The following is an 18,064-nucleotide window of genomic DNA, read 5'->3' as shown; positions in this document are numbered from 1 at the left end:
TTCCATACTATTACATTACCAATAGCTCTAAAAGGGATCCAATCAAAGGGTAGTTTAATGGATTGAGGATTCTGTAACAGATCACTTTTAATGTTTTATAATGTAGCTAGTATCCACATCATGATCTCAATTCAAATAATTTAGAATTAATCTAATCTCCAAACTCAATTGACACCCTCTTTATTAACCTGGTCTCAGAAGACAGCTGTTACTAGTTGGTCTTGACTGTTCTCAACAGAACTGAACAGAGTACGTGGATGGCAATGCACCAAGGTACCTTTTAACTGAAACACACTAGAAGCTTTTTTAAAACTCTGGAAGGAGACTACAGATCATCCTCAATTTACAACTATTCATTTAGTGACTATTTGAAGTTACAATGGCACTGAAAAGTGACATGGCTATTTTTCACACAACCAGTGCATGATCACGTGATCAAAATTCAGACACTTTGACAACTGGTTCATATTTCTGACAGTTGCAATGCGCAGGAGTCAAGTGATAATCTTTTGCAACCTGAGTAGCAAAGTCAATGGGGAAGCCACATTCACTTAACCCTGTTACTAACTTAACTTCAGTGATTCACTTAACAACTGTAGCCAGAAAGATCGTAACATGGAACAAAGCTCACTTAACTGTCTTGCTTAGCAACAGAAATTTTGGACACAATTGTCATAGGTCAAGGACTACCTGTAGCAAAAACATTTGTATTCTTGTAAAGACAATAAAAAATTGGATAATTGATTATTGACTTTAGAAGGCCATGACTTGCTGCTGGGATGGCATGCCTTTCTCTGGTATAAGGGAACTAAAACATGGATATTTTAGAAGACATTCGTGAGGCATTGTTTTTGAGCTGGGAGAAGATTAAAAGACAATATTACTTAAAAATTCCAACATGGATATCAACTATTGAAGCTTTCTTATCCAATAATATATAAAAAGGAACAAACAGATATGGGGAGTTATTGAATGAAAAGGGTGAACTTAAATCTATGCAAACGTTGCAAGAACAAGGTGTAAAAATGAATTGGTTTTCTTATTTGCAAATACAATCTAGGTTTGATAAAGACTCCAAGGCAGAAGGTATTTATGATAAGTTGACCGACTTAGATAAAATTTTGATGGGTACTGATGAAAAGGTAATTAAAAAACTTTATGGATATCTATTAGAATTTAAATTGGAGGTGGAGCAAGTTAAAGAAACGATTGCTTGGGGAAAAATTTTTGGATATGGGATTGATTTGGAAAAATGGCAAAAATTGTGGTCTCAAAATTACAAAATGACAATGTCAACTGCATATAAAGAAAATTCGTATAAGATGTTTTACAGGTGGCACCTACCCCCGACAAGACTTGCAAGAATGTTTAAGAATAAATTGGATAAATGCTGGAAATGTCATCAGATACCTGGTTCATATTACCATATGTGATGGACATTTTTCAGACGCAAAGAAATATTGGACTAAAATCCACACATGGTTGGAAAAAAATGATAAAACAGCATTTAGACTTTAAACCAGAGATCTTTTTATTGGGAGTCATACCAGACATATATAATAAAGAACTGAAATATTTATTGTAAATGTCTTAACAGCAGGTAGAATTGTATTTGCGAAGAACTGGAAAAATGACAAAATACCTATGCAGGAGGAAGTTATCAAAAAAATTATGGACTATGCTGAAATGAGTAAACTGACGTTTGAAATTAGAGAACAAGAAGATAAGCAATTTTATACGATATGGGATTTTCTCAATGGTTGGATAAAAAGACATGGTAATACTGTATAATAGACTAGATAATTTTGTGATAGAAATCTAATAGATTGATATAAAACATAATACAGATATATATAACCACTGGTTGAAAGTATAACATAAATTTTAGGATAAAATGTGTGGAACATCCCGTATAAAACGATGGAATAGTTTAGTCATGGATGACTAATAACTGATAAATATATAAACATATGTTAGTTTGACAATGTGAAGATTGATAAAAATTGTGAGTAAATGGCTACAAAAGTATAGCACAAAAGATACGTAACCAACTGACACACTGTATGTATATAAAATAGAAGAGGATTTTATGTTTTTATGTTTTTGTATGTGTATGTTTGTGTTTAAAAATAAAAAACTATCTAAAAAAAAAATTGGATAATTAAGTCACCAGGAGTTATGCTTAACCTTTGGAAGGCTTCAAGAATAAAAGTCTTGCCTGTGTTGTGAAATAGAACTTTTGTGAAAGACAAATTTACAATGGAACTTTTTTTATTTTGCATTTACTGACATTTATATTACCCTCATCTTAATGGATTTACAGTAATGTGCTTATTGTAGCATGTTAACCATACTTAACTATGAAATCTTGTCTTTAGACATTATATTATAGCAAATTCTCACTCCTCCACCCACATTAAAATAGTGTCCTGCAGAAACCTGTTAAACCTGCTTATTATTCTTTTTGTATGTGCTATTTTCATGCTGTTCTCCATCTAATTTCCTGCTGAGGTCTGATGAATGTCAACTGTAAATGAGTATATTTTGCAAAGGGGTGCTTAAAAGAGATTAGCCCTTTGGGTTTAAGTTGTGCACTGTTTTTAATGGATGGGTCTTCCTTTGAAGTTGGAGGAAATCTGCCTGTAAAAGACAATCTGGTTAGACAAACAGCAAGTTCCTGTCACTGGTAGATATTTCATGTGATGTCTAGTGTCTAGTGAATCTGGCCATTACTGTTTTGTTGAGCTAGTCTTGTCATTTTTAAAAAAGTATAGATTAAATAATAAACAGGATTAGAAATAACCCAAATTTAATTTCACTTTTGCGTTCAGGAAAATACTCATGGTGATTGGTGCACGTTTGTCCTACATTTCACCTAGTAATGATTGATAATGTGGAAAAAAAATGCCATCTGCATTAACAATTTTCTTTGTCATTGCCCAGAGCAGAGAGCGCTTTATTTTAAATATGTCACTTTCCAGTCACAAGTTGTTCTTGGCAAAAACAAACCAACTAAAACACTTATAATACTTTTGAAAATAGGTCAACTTCTAATTTACAAAGGTTTCAGGGGAAGCACTGAACAGAATGGATTCAGTGAGCAGTTGTCTCCAATCTGGTTCTTCATTATGTGTTGGAGTTCTATTTCCCCATGTTCCAGTCAACGCTGCTTATGGTTAGTCTGACTCAGAGTGATGATCTAAATCAGGGGTGTCAAATTCATGGTGTTACATTTTCGTCAGGTGATGTATCGTGACTTCCCCCCCCCCCCCCATGGGTGGGTGTGGCCAGCATGTGACGCATCTGGCCTGCGAGCTGCGAATTTGACACCCCGATCTAAATCAATGTTTTTCAACTTCAGCAACATTAAGATTTGGCTGGGAATTCTGGGAGTTGAAGTTCACGCATCTTAAATTTGTTGGGTTTCTTTGTTAAATTTGTATGTCGCCATCTCACTATCAAGCAACTTGAACTAAATCATCTGGAAGTACTAGGTTGAAGTATGCTATAACATATTTCACCTTCTCAGGGGAGAATAACAGAGTACAGTTCAGTGTTAGTATTACTTATTCAATGCTGGTTTGAGAAATGTCATAATATGTAAGTATCAGATTTATATCATGCATTATTACAAACCAGAATAACTGGATTGGTACATCATGCTAAAATCAAATCAAAAACACACAGTTGTTTACTGATACACATTAATTCAGCTATGAAAAAAAAATACTAGCAATTAACATTATTTTCCCAATGAATTTTATTAGATAAATTCCAGACTTAACTAAGACTTGATCCAGTCAATGAATTTTGCACCAATTCTTCTGCTACCTTTCCAAAAGAGATGAACTGTATTCTTTCACTATGTAATTTTATTTTAAATAAGTAAAGTAGCAATGGAGAATACCTGCTAATGAAATTATTATCCTGTCCTTGACATTGGTGGCAAGTCCATGTTTATATCTTTGATAAATCATCTACCATTCTACCACTTCTCTTGGAGCATACTGTCTTTAAAAGCTGTTTATATTTTTACTTTTATATACATACCATTAATTTTTAAAATATAATTTAATTACAGTCCATGAAGCCACCCATTTTTAGTATATGTTGCTCTATTAAGTACTTAGATCAGAAGACATTAAAAAAATGCAAATGCTTTTAAGGTCTTGCATAAGTGTTTAATATGTGCAGCTCTGGATTATTCTCCTTTAATCTTGCACTGAATGTTCTTCTTTACATTTCTGAGTCACTAAATACTTCTGGCAGATATTTGCTGCATGAACAGATTTCAATCCAGCTGGCTTATACATTAAGGTGGTACAATACTGCAGCAGTTATTACCACAGTCAGATCCATCTAAAGACAAGTTTGGAGTTTGTGGGAGAGTTTGGGGCACAAAAACAGTTCTGCTCACCACAGCATATTTCAAGTTTTTTGGTACAGGACTACTAATATTTGCTTTCATGAAATAGGATACTTATTAAGCATTAAAGTGAACATTCCTGTGTATAGCCCTTAGGCCAGAAAGAGAGTTGAAATTAACTTTCCATATAAGCCCAAGTACTATATTCTCTTTGAGAGAATATTGCCAGAAATGTTAAAATTCCACCCTTTATTGAATACAGGCATGAAATGTGACTGAGTGACTTTGGGCCAGACTCTCTCTCAGCCCAACCTACTTCACAGGATTGTTATTGTAGGTAAAATAGGAGGATAAAGGAATATTAGGTATGTTTGCCACCATGACTTATTTGTAAAAATAAATATTTGCTGCTTAAAGGATAAAATTACATTTCTCCCATTCCACATATGGAAGCAAATTCCAGAAATAGGTGAACTTTATTTTCCCAATAGTAGAGAAATGATTTTCTCCACTGCAGGATAAAGGATTATAAAATGAATGAAAGACTGCAAAGCTTATTCAACATCTTATTGTTCCCTATTTGTGGCATAGGGATCTTCTGGTCCAATGGTAACATCTTATTTTTTTCTTGAGAATTGAGAATTCAGCAGACATAAAGTCAATGCTATTATTTAAAACTCCAAAATACAATCATACCAGTTCAAGTGCAATAATTTTATTTAGCTCACTCTTATTCCTTTTGTTAAGAATTTAATCTTTCTCTTCATTTAGAATTATGTTTTGTCATGACTTGTGTGTTAATCATACTAATGCTTCGAAAGTTACACATTTTATAAATTTGTGTCCAATATAGGCTGATCTGTGTTCATTTCTTTAATATTTTCATTTGGTACAGGTATTGCCACTAATTACAATGGCACAGCAAAATTGACTAAGTTCCTACATATCCTGCACATGCTATTTCTACAGTATGTTTATTAATAGTTAATTTTTACTGCATTTGTATGATATATTTAACAATGAACTACTGACCTAGACTGAGGTCACTTAATACATCAGGCTCAGTTATGGTTAGAGTGTTTGTAGTTTGGTGTGTATTGTGAAATCAGTCTGTGTCTAGGGTTTATCACTCTCCTCTGATCCCCTGCCACTTTATACATCTGATATAGATGAGCATCAAATCTCCAAAGACTATATACCTCATTGCTGATTTCATCCACCAAATGTTGTTTATATTCAACAAAAGTGAATAGAAAACATTACAATGTGGCTTCAGGCCATTAAATATTTACTTTGACCTTGTTTTCCCCTCTATTTAAATGGTTTAGGAAGTAAATTAATTCCTCAAGTTCAAGTGAAATTGTATATAATATTTTCAGGCAGGACTTAAGTGAATGGTAATGAAAAACTGCACAGAAAAAGAATTCCCTTCCCAACACTCATACAGAGCAAATATCTACTCCCAAATTTCTGCAGCCATGCCCAAGCTGATGATTTAATACATTTTTCATTTGGATTCAGTAAGCCTTCTATTACTGATGTAAGGCGATCAAGTTCTCAACCAGATCCTATACTTCTGACTTTAATATTAATAAATATTAGCAGGTAATCATTATCTTCCCTTGCCAATTTTAGCAGACAAGACTACATTTCAAAGCATTAGAGCAGTTGGTCACAAAGCTTAATCTATTTGGCAGATTGCTGGCCCAACCCCCCTAAAAAACAAAATAACCCTTCCCTATCATCATCAAATCAACAGCAGGTAATTTATATGAGGAATTAATACAGAAGTATAGAAGATGTCAAGAATATTTAATATATTTATATTTTATTGTCCAAGCAGACTAAGCATTTTGTGAAAATTACAAAGATAATAGAAAATTATTTGGGTCATATCACCAGAAAAATCAGTTCACACTTTTAAAATCTTCCAAAATAGTAACCTATTAATCCTAAAAAGGAATGAAGAAGAGGTTACTTTAAAGGAAAAAATGGTTAGAGGAGAAAATAGAACAAAAATACAAATAATTTATGACTGCATATGTGTAGACACTGAAAATCCATGTTACATTTTTCAAGGGTAATATATTATTGATAGCCAATAGAAATCCAAGTGTTGCTAAAACAAGGGAAAAGTCCATCTATGAGTGACTTATCACATTTTAGATATGACCCTTGCTGCCGCCGCGGCAGTTTGTATGTGTATTAGTAAATGAACGAATGAATAAAATCTTGAAGTGTAAAGTTCATCCTGTCTCTAAACTTACTTTGATCATTTCCACATTAGTGACATACTTTTATTTTATTTTGAAAATTTAGTCATTTGGGGTGGCTTATAAAAAAAAAACAATTATACAACAATAAAAACAATAATCCCAGTAAGACTTTTAGCTTATTTCAATGTCATGTGCCATTATTGAATATAAACCTTACTCCCTTTACTGGTCTATTAACACACTAATAAGCTGTAAGATGTTGTAATTAGTTTTATGTTGTTCAAAGCACCAGAAGGCAGGACAAGAAACAATGGATGGAAACTCATCAAGGAGAGAAACAACTTGGAACCAAGGAGAAACTTCCTAACAGCAAGGACAATTAACCAGTTGCCTTCAGATGTTGTGGGTGCTCCAACTCTGGAGGTTTTTAAGAAAAGCTGGGACAATCGCCTGTCTGAAATGGTAGGATAACCTGCTTGAGCAGGGGGCTGGACTAGAAGACCTTTAAGGTCCCTTCCAGCTCTATTCTGATTCTGGTTTTTCCATTTCATGTTCTAACTTTTAACTGTGTAATGAAACAATGTCCTTGTACAGCACCATCTAGTGGGACCAACAAAGCTCTGCATCACAGAAGTAGTTCAAGGGCCTGGACTGGAGTAGGCGACTGATGGTCCCAGTGCCCTGTGGCGTGAATTGTATTGGTTACCGATATGTAACCGTAAGGCCAATTCCAATTCAAGGTGCTACATGTTCACCTTTAAAGTCTTCTATGGCTGGGACGAGGTTACCTGAGGGACTGCCTTTTTCTAAGAGTGTCTATCCATTCAATTTGATATAGCAGATTGGGCATGCTACAGATTCTGTCAGCCAGAGTGTCAGCTGGCAGGAATTAAAAGATGGGCCCTTTCTGCAGTAGCCCCTGCTCTGTGGAATATCCTCCCCTCAGAGATTAGAATGGCCCAAATCTTGTCATCCTTTTGTGAGGCTATAAAAATCTGGTTGCATTCCCAAGACTGTGATAAGGGCCCCATTTCTTAGCTTTACTGTTGACTGGCCACATCTCAGTTGCTACGTATATTTTGAATGTTTTTATTGTTTTTTTTAATGCTTTTTAAAAATTGTTTTATAAATTTAGAATTAAGTTGCCCAGAGTCTTGCTTGAATGGGTGTCTATAGAAATTAATAATAACAACAACAACAGCAACAACAACAAAAACAGATGGATCACCATTTGGAACACAACATACCAGATATTACGGTTGTTGAGGGCCAAAGTGTACAATTTATTGATATTGCTGTACCTGGAGACGCCAGAGTCAAAGAAAAAGAACTGGGGAAAAATCACGAAATATCGCGACCTGGCCATCGAAACTACATAGTTATGAAACATGTAACAGTGATACCCATTGTCATTGGGGCACTTGTCCAAGAATTTTACAAAACACATCAAGAAATTGCAGCTTCCTGCAATAACACCAGCAGAACTGCAAAAAACTGCACTACTCAGAACATCGTATATTTTAAGAAGATACTTGGTTGATACTTAGGAAGCTGGCAGCAACTCGTATCAACCATTAGTACCAGTCACTGGTATTTGTGATATATTTTAAAATGTTGTTGACTGAGTTTCATGTTTAATGAAATAAATAATAATAATAATAATAATAATAATAATAATAATAATAATAATAATAATAATAATGTGTTTCTCATAAAATAAGGCCGTCTTTTTTTTTTTTTTGAGCCCCGAAAAAATGGCTAGGACGTCTTTTCGGGGGTGACTTAATTTCCTCGCCCACACACACCCCAACCTAGAGTGCCCCATGCGCAGTCACCTCTCCACAAGGCCACTTCTATCGCCTGATGGAAGCTCCCCAAAGGCAGAGTCACCAGCCGCTTCTATCAGCTGGTAGAAGCGGCCTCGTGGAGAGTTGAGTGAGCATGGGCCGGTCTAGGTGGGGGTGCACGTGGGGGAGGAAATCTATCGGCCGGTAGAAGCAGCCTCTGGGTGAGCTTCCACATGCACTCCCCTCGCCACGAAGCCATTTCTATCGGCCAATGGAAGCTCCCCAAAGGCAGAGTCACCAGCTGCTTCTATCGGCTGGTAGAAGCGGGTTTGTGGAGAAGGGAGTGTGTGTAGGGCACTCGTCCTGAGGCTGCTTCTACCGGCCGATAGAAGTGGCTGGTGTCTCTGCCTTCGGGGAGCTTCCATCAGCTAATAGAAACAGCTTTGTGGCGAGGGGAGTGCATGTGGGCATTTGCCCCAAGGCCGCTTCTACTGGCCAATAAAAGCAGCTGGTGACTCTGCCTTTGGGAGCTTCCATCGGCTGATAGAAACGGCTTTGTGGCGAGGGGCGTGTGTGTGGGATGCTCCTGTCAGGAGCGCTCCGTGGGCAGCCACGCCTTGCCCTGAAGCAGCTGGTGAGTCTGCCTTTGGGGAGCTTCCATCGGCTGATAGAAATGGCTTCGTGGTGAGGGGAGTGCACGTGGGCGCTCACCCTGAGGCTGCTTCTACTGGCCGATAGAAGCGGCTGGTGACTCTGCCTTTGGGGAGCTTCTATCGGCCGATGTTCTATCGGTAGTAGATTGGGGTATTCTACGTGCAGGGCGCTCCTAAGGGCAAGTTTTCTCCCCCCCTTCCTCCCATTTCTCTTCATCTCGTGTAGTTTTAATGAACGATGTGAAAAATGGCGAGAAACGCATGGATTAAAAAGGCCTAAATTTTGGGGGCAGGGCTTAATTTCACCTCATGCCTAGAAATCATGCTGGGCCTTCCTATTGGTGAAGGCCGTATTGTTGGAGAAACAGGGTAATAATAATAACAACAACAACAATAATAATAATAATAATAACAACAACAACAACAACAACAACAACAACAACAACAACAACAACTCCAGGCAGTGCCTGGAAACAGCAGAAGAGAAGAGAAAGAATTGGAGAAGATAACAAAATAAAAAGACCTACAAATAGAAATGGAACGACTGTGGCAAAGCCAAGCAAGGGTAGTACCAATAGTAATAGGCACCTTGGATGCAATCCCAAAATAACTGGAGCACCACTTGAATACCATTGGCATTGACAAATTCACCATCAATCAATTGACAAGGCAGCTTTACTTGGAACAGCTTCCATCATGTGACGATATCTGTAACACCGTGAAACATCCAGATTTGCCTATCCCAGGTCTTTGGACCCGATAGGTAGAAAAAAAATGCCAAACCCAGTCTGAACATCTGGCTGACTGTGATAATAATATTAATAATAATAATAATAATAATAATAGCCAGTCAGTGATATTTGTGATACATCTTTAAATATTCAGTTGACTGAATTTCATGTTTAATGAATAAAAGAGATAATAATCATAAAATAAACACTACCACAAAATGTAAAATAATTATAGTTTAACCATACTCCTGCAAATAGTTTCTTAGTGACATACAGAGCAGTTGCCACTCTCATTTGCTGGAATCTCATCCTGGAAATTATTTATTATTTTTATGTTACTTTTGGAAAACGTATAAATCAGCATTCATTCTCCAAGCATTGGCTGTATCACAGCTTTAAGGCACCATGAGATTCACTGTCATTTGTGCACTGGATTTTGCCCACACTTTTGTATAGTACCACTCTTAGACGTTGGGCCTTTTCTGTTTTTAATCTGTCTAGAATAAAACCACTCCCTGCTTCAACCCTTATAGTCGTTATTCCGGATGATCAGCTGTATGTATAGCTTTAGCATGCACTAAAAGGGAGTATTACTATCATCTTTCATAACTCATTAACTCTCGGGTATGGCAAGAGGGCACAAAGGAGGAACCCTACCATGCCCTGAGCATTGGCATAAACCTCAAGCGCTTTTAAGATGTGCAAATTATAATTCCTGAATTCCGACGGGCGCGGCACCAAAAAGGCCTGGGTTCACCAGCTGTTGCTGCCTTGGCAAACCTCCTATCACAGAACTAGGAGCTGAGGAGCAGAAAGGGAGTGGGTGGACGCCAACCCCCCCCCCCCCCGGTCCCTAGGCTGTGTCGAAAGACTGACGATTTCTCCCTTCGTACGGGGGAGGAGCAGATTGGGCCAAAAGTACGGGAGCGAATACACGTGCGCTACGTGCAGCGCCTGCTGCTCCCCCCGGGTCCTAGAGGGCAAGTCTCTTCTTCTGTCCCTACAGGTGGGGCTATATTCTATGCAAGGTACTTTGGCCCATTCTTTTTTTGTTGGGTCAGTGGTTTCAGTCCCAACACTTTGGTAATACATGGCCTATATGTGGCGCTCCTGTTTTATCACCGCCTTCGTACAACAGGAGACCGCTGGTAGATGCTGATGAAGGAGGGGTTTGGACTTCGTCCACGGGTCTGGCCCTATCCTATGTAGGCTGTACTCCCCTTTGATAATCTGACACCAGAGAGGATTGTCTTTTTGTTCTGCTAATCGTCTTCGAGTGGGCCGACATACCGGTCAAGAGCCGAAGGACGCTAATCCGAGTATAAAGTTCTGGCCATGGAAGATCAACGTGAACCAAATGACATCACCTCCATCGCAGTCCATCCCGCCTTCACCTCATATTTTGCCAGTAACAGAATAGAGTGGGGTGGGATTATAGCAGGATAAGAGCTTAGACGCCACGTACCACGCTAGTTAGTGAAGTGATTCGGACAAACCCCCCGGGCTCCTGAATGATAGGGTCGGGAATTTTGTATTTTGGATGGCTCACACGATGCAAAATAGTACGGGATCCCTGAGTTTTGTGTGAAACGGAATCAGAGGCATCATTGTTAGGGAGGGCGGTGGGTAAGGATTAAAAATGATTGCATGTCAAAATTCGAAGGATTCCTGGGTGATATTGGGGAAAATGGTTTGAACTTTTGTTTATAAAGAAAACATCCCCTCACTTCCCACCCCCGAAGTGCAAAACGATTGACGATGATTAACGCCAGAAGTCTTCATATAATAGCGGCGGGGAAGAGAGCACAGGAAGAAACCTGTCTTTATAAAACTTTTTGGAATCATTCCAAAATTCCAACCCTTTTCTTCTTGAAGAATTCTGCTAATGAGTAAGGCTTAAACATAGATGAAATGAAGTAGGGGGAGGCAGACAATTCTTGACACGGTGAAAATATGAACCATTTTTAGAGAGCTAAAACTTGGTTAAAGTTGGGGTTTAAGCGCACCCTGCATAATATGGAATGTTCAAAACTGAATTGATATTGCGAGCAGCTTATTGCCAGAAGGAAAAAAGTATGTTAAAAAGCGACAGCTCTCCGGTTGATTTTTTCCGTCTAGGAACGGGGCACATTTCACATAGTGTGTCCTATTAATCGCTGCTCAGAAGTAAATTAGACAGATTTAATTGGGGCTTGTTTCCAGGTAAGCGGATGTATTACAGTCCCCGATGCTAAAGCTACAATCCCCCACATATATTTGCACATTTACTAGGAAATAAATACATCTTTCACTTTGGTAGAGGATCAAAGTAAACCCCTTTTAAACTGGAGTTGCAACATCGGTTTTTAATGATTACTCGGATCGTCCTCTCCAATCACTAGTTTCCATTGTCCTGGAGACTCCAGTGATCTGCCTGTGGTACTGAAGAGGCTTCGATTCTTCTATGCAGGCTTGAAAGCCACACATAGAGCAGCGCTCCAGTTTACACTCCACCCCCCCGTGCAGTGATTTACACTGGAAAAGAAGGCTTCCCCACTGCACAGCACCAGGCGCAGACAATGAAACAGCTCAGCCTCCCTCCCCTTATGACGTTTCCCAAGTCTTTGGCCTATCCGAGAGAATAGAGAGGCTCTTTAAAAAAAGAAGTGCCGGCATTGAGATGGCTGTCAGCTGTGAAAGATCGCTCCGCACATGTAAACATAGATCATAAAGGGGAAGGTGGATTAGAGAGTAGAGACCTATGTGCTTGCGGTCTCTGCGTGCAACTCATTACTGAGAGGTCTCGAGTGATCTTCCGTTGGAGGAACTCGAGCATAGCAACAATCCCATAATAGGTTTCTGGAACAAAGACAAATCCCAAAGTTTTATATAGCAAGCAGGCCTATATGAGGAAATTGCTTGTTTATAAAAAGCTTAAGCCTAGATATTTTTGTTCAAAATAAAATAATCTTAATATATGTATAATAAAATTGCCCTTAAGTTCTAAAAGAAGTCACACACAGCTTTAGTATCTTTTTATAAAATTGCTCTATTGAATTTACTTCTGAAAAAAACTAATAAATGATTCTGCTTTGCGATAAAGTCCATGATTCTAAGGATGTTTTCCTTCCACACTCCCTTTAATATTGAAGCTTTTTATATGCCTCTCCAATATTTGCCTCTTCTTCAAAATTAGAATCTCAGCATTCTTTTGGAACCAATCTAAACCTATGTTATTTTGCACATTAAGAAGCCAAGGTTAAGACAAAGTTTATCATAATAGATTTCATGTTTACAAGAAACAAAGCATTAAGAAAAACTGCAAAGTAAAACAATTTCCAGAATCACTGAACATGCATTATGCAATATTTTCAAGTCTTATTTGAAAATAAATGTCACTGAATTCAATAAACCTCATTGCCAAACAAGCACAATCAAATTCAGTTATGCTGGATTAATAAAAGATTAAAAACTACAATTATTGTAAGATAAAATATGGCTTACCTTTTTTGGCCTCATCTCAATCTCCATTCTTGAATACCACTGTAGACCATACAAAGAAATTAAGTTCCTTAATTGTTCAAAATATTAATGTAAAGAAAGCAGTTTTGAAAATGTTCCATGTACTCTACCTTATTGGAATGCTTCTTTTTCACAATGCCAAATTTTCTTTAAAGAGTTACAAATATATCAATCCCATAACTCTTTGCATGCATTGTTGCATCAGGTATGTATTTTTTTTTTACTAAAAGTTTTATTTACAAAAAAGATTTCACTAAAGTCAGTGCCCTGATTACTATCCTACTTTTGACCATCTGAAAGTTGATAAAAATAGCTAATCAGTTCAACAATAGCATAATAAAACAAATATAGCTTTCTATGGCATTTCCTCATCTCAGGGCTGGTGGAGGCAAATGAATTATTATATTTGGACTGAAAGATCAAAGGGGTGTGTGTGCCAGAAATTTGCTTTTAAAGTGAAAATTGTCTGAGATTTTGGCAGGCGGCTTATTTTGTTTTCATGTGTCCTGTTTTCCTACTATAAATAATCTCAATAGCTCAAAGATACAAAATGGCCTTATTCATACCAAAATAGCTACTCAGATTGATTTTATACCTATGTGTGGGGAAAAGAGGTAAGAGGACAGGCATAAATTAAAGCTGCAGGTAAAGTATGGAATAAATCCGTTGTGCACATGGCTGCAAGAGTTTGTACACCTAGGTCCTAGGCCAAGCAAGACACACCCGTTTTCTTAAGCAATTTATTCACAGCAATTTAAGCCCAGGGCCTAGTCTTCACAGTCCCATGCATCCTCGACTGGTGGTGTATATATGCCAGCTAAAGTTAACGACATTCATTTAGTAGGAACTGGCTTGACTGAACCAGTTCGAACAATGGGAGACAGCTCGCCATTGGGCCTTTAAGCCCGGCCCTCGTTTCCAATTCGTTGCCGTGGGAGCCACGGTACCGAGGCCGGGAGCTTTTCTTCTGCGATCCTTCGGGCCCAATAGGCCCTAAACTCCAGTCAGAGTACCCGGGGGAGAGACCTGCAAGTGGGAGCATACAGCCCCGTTTTCTGTTAACTGCTTTGGAAGAGTCTTGCCGCCCGTATCCCGACCCACAAACAAAGGGGTGAGAAGGAGAAGGAGGGCTTGGCACCCCATGTGGTGAGAAGGAACATGAGCCCCTAAGAAAAAGCGGCGTTGTCGGGGGGGACACTTTTCATAGACCGTCCTCATCCGCGGACTCTTTTTCCTCCTCCCTCCCTTTTGCGCGGAGGCACACCGTCCATTCTAGAGGTGTGCTGCGACGCTTTGGCTGTTGGGGGATTGTTCGGAACGGTTGCCCCAGTCGGAGCTGCCCCGTCCTGCCGGCCATCTAGCTGGCCATGGCCGAGTTCTTGCCGCCGCCAGAGTGCCCTGTTTTCGAGCCCACCTGGGAAGAATTCGCGGACCCTTTCGGCTTTATCCACAAAATCCGGCCCATTGCCGAGCGGACCGGGATCTGCAAGGTGCGGCCACCACCGGTGAGTAAACCTTGGCGACGGCCCGCGGGAGAGGGTCGACCTCTCGCCCCCCCCATCCCAACCAGGCATTGAACGAGGTGGGGCGGCGAAGGAGTTTGCAGCCGTACGTAAAAATAGGCTGGGGGGGCACTGGGCCCCCGGGCCACTCGGCCGCTTTCGACGCTCTCCTCCCGAGAGCCCAAGTAGCTCCCGTCTTCCAAGGCTTTCACTGAAGTCGCTTTCCGGGCGTCCCCCCTCCGTGCCTCCTCCGAAACTTTCCCCCAACTCCCCCTTTCTTCCTCCTCGCACGGAAGCTTCCACTCCTCCCGTCGTCCCACGCCCGCGTCACCACGGGGGAAAGTGCGCCCTTCCCTAAGAGGGATTCCCTGCTATCCATCTGTTCAGGGTCGGTCGGGCTCGAGGCTTTCCTGCATGGGGGGCTAGCGAGGGGGGAGGGAACAACGGAGGGGGAGCCGCTTCCTCGCCTTGCCATCCTAGGTCTTGTGTCCTGAAGCGCTTTGTGTGCTTCAGGTCGACTTGTTTCTGTAGCCCGGAACAGCTCCCCCATCCTACCCCACTCGGTGAGAGGAGAGAGCGTGGGGTGTCGCTTGGCCGTCCTTGTAAGCAAAGCGGGCTTCGAGGCTCGGTTCCCCGTGGGAGACCCATAAATATGGCTGCCGGCGAGCTCCCCCCATCGATCTCGCTTCGGTCCCCGACTCCACTCGAGAAACTCTGCTCACTCGCAGCCCTCGGCGGTCCGAATAAAGTTGCCTTGCGAGGTCCAACCCACGATCTGGGAAGCACAAAAAAAAAAAAAAAAAGCTTACTTTTGTAGTGTTTCTCTTTCTCCACCAGTTCCCCCTCCTTTCTCATGCATGAAACAATTCTAAACTGCTGCGTTGTTTAGATGAAAAGGAAGAAGTTATCTGGGGTAGTTTTTGAAGGTCCTTCTCTGGATGACTTCCCCGAGGGTCGCTAGTGGGCAGTGTCTTTAAAGAGCAGTCGAAGCTTTTGTTTCTACCCAAGAAGAGCTAACAACTGTAGGCATCATGGGTGCAGCAGCTTCAGACATGTTTTCAACTTCATAAAGGGTTTTTAAACTTTGCCTGCATGACTAGATTTATGTTTTCTTCTTGCAGGCAAGTAATGGAACATGCATGCTAGATGGTGGTTTTTTTTTTTTGGTTTAACAAAATGTGGAATTCTACAAGATAGAAGAAATTGTATAGCTATAAAGAGACAGCCAGTTCATAAAGTTGGATATTTTGAAAGTAGTTTTGTGTTTAGTCTGGTACTTTGTCAAACAAAGTTTAAGCTGTGTCAAATTCTTAGTTACACTGCTGCTTTCAATATAAATACTTGGAGCAATCATTGTGTAAAGACCTAAATGAGACAGCTGCTTGGGTGTTGCCCTCCATGTTGGCATTGTGGTTGAGCTAAAGCTGAAGATTTCCTTATTTCCCTCTTTTCTGTACCTATAAAAATAATTCTGTGGCCATTCAGGACCCATCAGGCTTGATTTTAATAAAAATATCCATATTTTAAAGTTGAAAATAAATACATTGCATTAGAGTTTGGAGAAATCTTTTCTTTTAGAATCCTAGGCAGACATGGCCACCATTTTAGAGTGCAATACATAGTGGGAAGGGTGATAAGTCTCCATCATTAAAAATATTATCAGGCAATGCAGCAGGCTTGCAAGAGGGTAGTTTTGTGTAAAACAGCCTCTTAATAATAGTTTTATTGCTACTGGCTGTGACTATTATTACAGTTACTTGAATTTGGTGAAAAAGATTAAATATGGATTAGAAGGAAGTATCTGAAAAAAAATCACATGTTTGGTTCTTAAAAGGAGAGATACCTTACTCCTTCCACCAAAATATATCTTAATTTTCGAGACCAAATGACCTCAGGCAGTATTCATTTTAGTGAGGGGTCCTTAAAAGCATTTAATTTGGAAATTAAGACATTTTGATTATGTTAGAAGTTCTATTAAAACTTTATCCATGTTTTGTTTTGGATACATTTGAAAATTTTAACTTTTTGCTTTAATTATTATAGTCAACATAATTGGAGAAAATGGTATGTAGGACTTCTCTTTTGCTAATTAAAAAATACTCACCTTTGTTCCAGTCAGTGATCCACTTATTTCAATAAAGTTTATTTAGAAGTAGCACTCAGTGGGATAGCACTTCTGTACATGTTATTATACAGCTTCTGATTTTAAAAATATATGAAAGATATATATTTTGTAGATTCTCTATTTTTCCATATTTAAATTTGTTAATCAGATAAAATTTCTATATTTAAGATTGTTATACAAGCCTTTATTACATTTTACAATCACTTTAAATTCTAGGTTTTTGGAGTAGATTTGTACGTGTTTGTGAGATATAGTTCCAAAACTGGGATGACCAAGTGGCAGCTGAATTACTGTTACCTGGGAATTTTGTCAGTTAAAACAAGATTTTAAAAATAAAATCTAGTCTATTTTAGAAAATGGACTGAAAATAAGAGACGTATGTTTCATATAAATTGGTGCAATATTGTGGAAAAATAAAACTAATTTGGTTTTTTAAGGTATTTTTCAGGAAAAAAAAACTACTTTCCATGCCTGGTCTCTGAATTTGTTGTCTCACACTATCAGAGAACATGTGTTCCAATTTGAAAGTCTTTTTATAAGTAATATCACTTTTATAATAAAAGCCTAGTTGTATATAACAGAGGTCATATTAGACAATACATTTTCCATAATGTGTGGAAAAGGCTAATATGTTTATCTGGCCTGAATGTTTGCATGGATCCCTATTCTTGATTGTTATTTTTTAATAATAATAAAATGTAATAATGGAAAAATTTAAAGTGTGCTGACATAAATTAAATGTAATTTTCCTGCAGACTAAGAAGAAAATCTATCCAGCAAGGTGGGAAAAAAGTGCCCATGGATTTTTGTGAATGACTCAGTATTTCAATCTGGTCCATTTGTTTAAAATAACAATCTAGTCTCTGTTTCGCATCATCTTGTTACTGAAAACTTCTTTTGCACCAAATTTAAATTCTTGATGCAATAGCCCCAAATGCTACATTATTTAATGATATCAGTAAAGTTAGCTGTTCCTAACTTTCACAGGATTTCTGTGATTGTACAGACTTGAGACTTGTTGAAATAAGTGCAAATACGTTGATTTAAGTAAATGTTTATATGTTCTATAGCATATTATGTACATTTGATAAATATTTATGTACTAGTATGCACTTACATAAACTATATACTTTTAACGCATTGAACCTGCTTAGAAAAATATCTCCTCAAATGTTCACGGGAA

The 18,064-nt window shown here is 38.8% G+C and overlaps 1 protein-coding gene across 3 annotated transcripts in view; it reads left to right on the top strand.

Annotated features, from left to right (window-relative positions):
* The first annotated feature begins 14,523 nt into the window (after positions 1–14,523).
* The window catches only part of KDM5B (lysine demethylase 5B), a 56,279-nt gene continuing 52,738 nt past the window's right edge, over positions 14,524–18,064 (top strand). For all 3 annotated transcript variants that reach the window (XM_026680902.2, XM_026680903.2, XM_026680901.2), the window contains exon 1: positions 14,524–14,759. In XM_026680902.2, the coding sequence (XP_026536687.1) occupies positions 14,622–14,759 (138 nt within the window). In that variant the 5' untranslated portion in view covers positions 14,524–14,621. The remainder of the gene's footprint in view (positions 14,760–18,064) is intronic.

This window comes from Notechis scutatus, chromosome 3 (assembly GCF_049901735.1).
Source record: "Notechis scutatus isolate UNSWTSFEM ecotype Mainland chromosome 3, rNotScu1.2, whole genome shotgun sequence".
NCBI classification, from domain to species: Eukaryota; Metazoa; Chordata; class Lepidosauria; order Squamata; family Elapidae; genus Notechis; species Notechis scutatus.
This window is presented reverse-complemented; position numbering and strand designations above follow the sequence as displayed.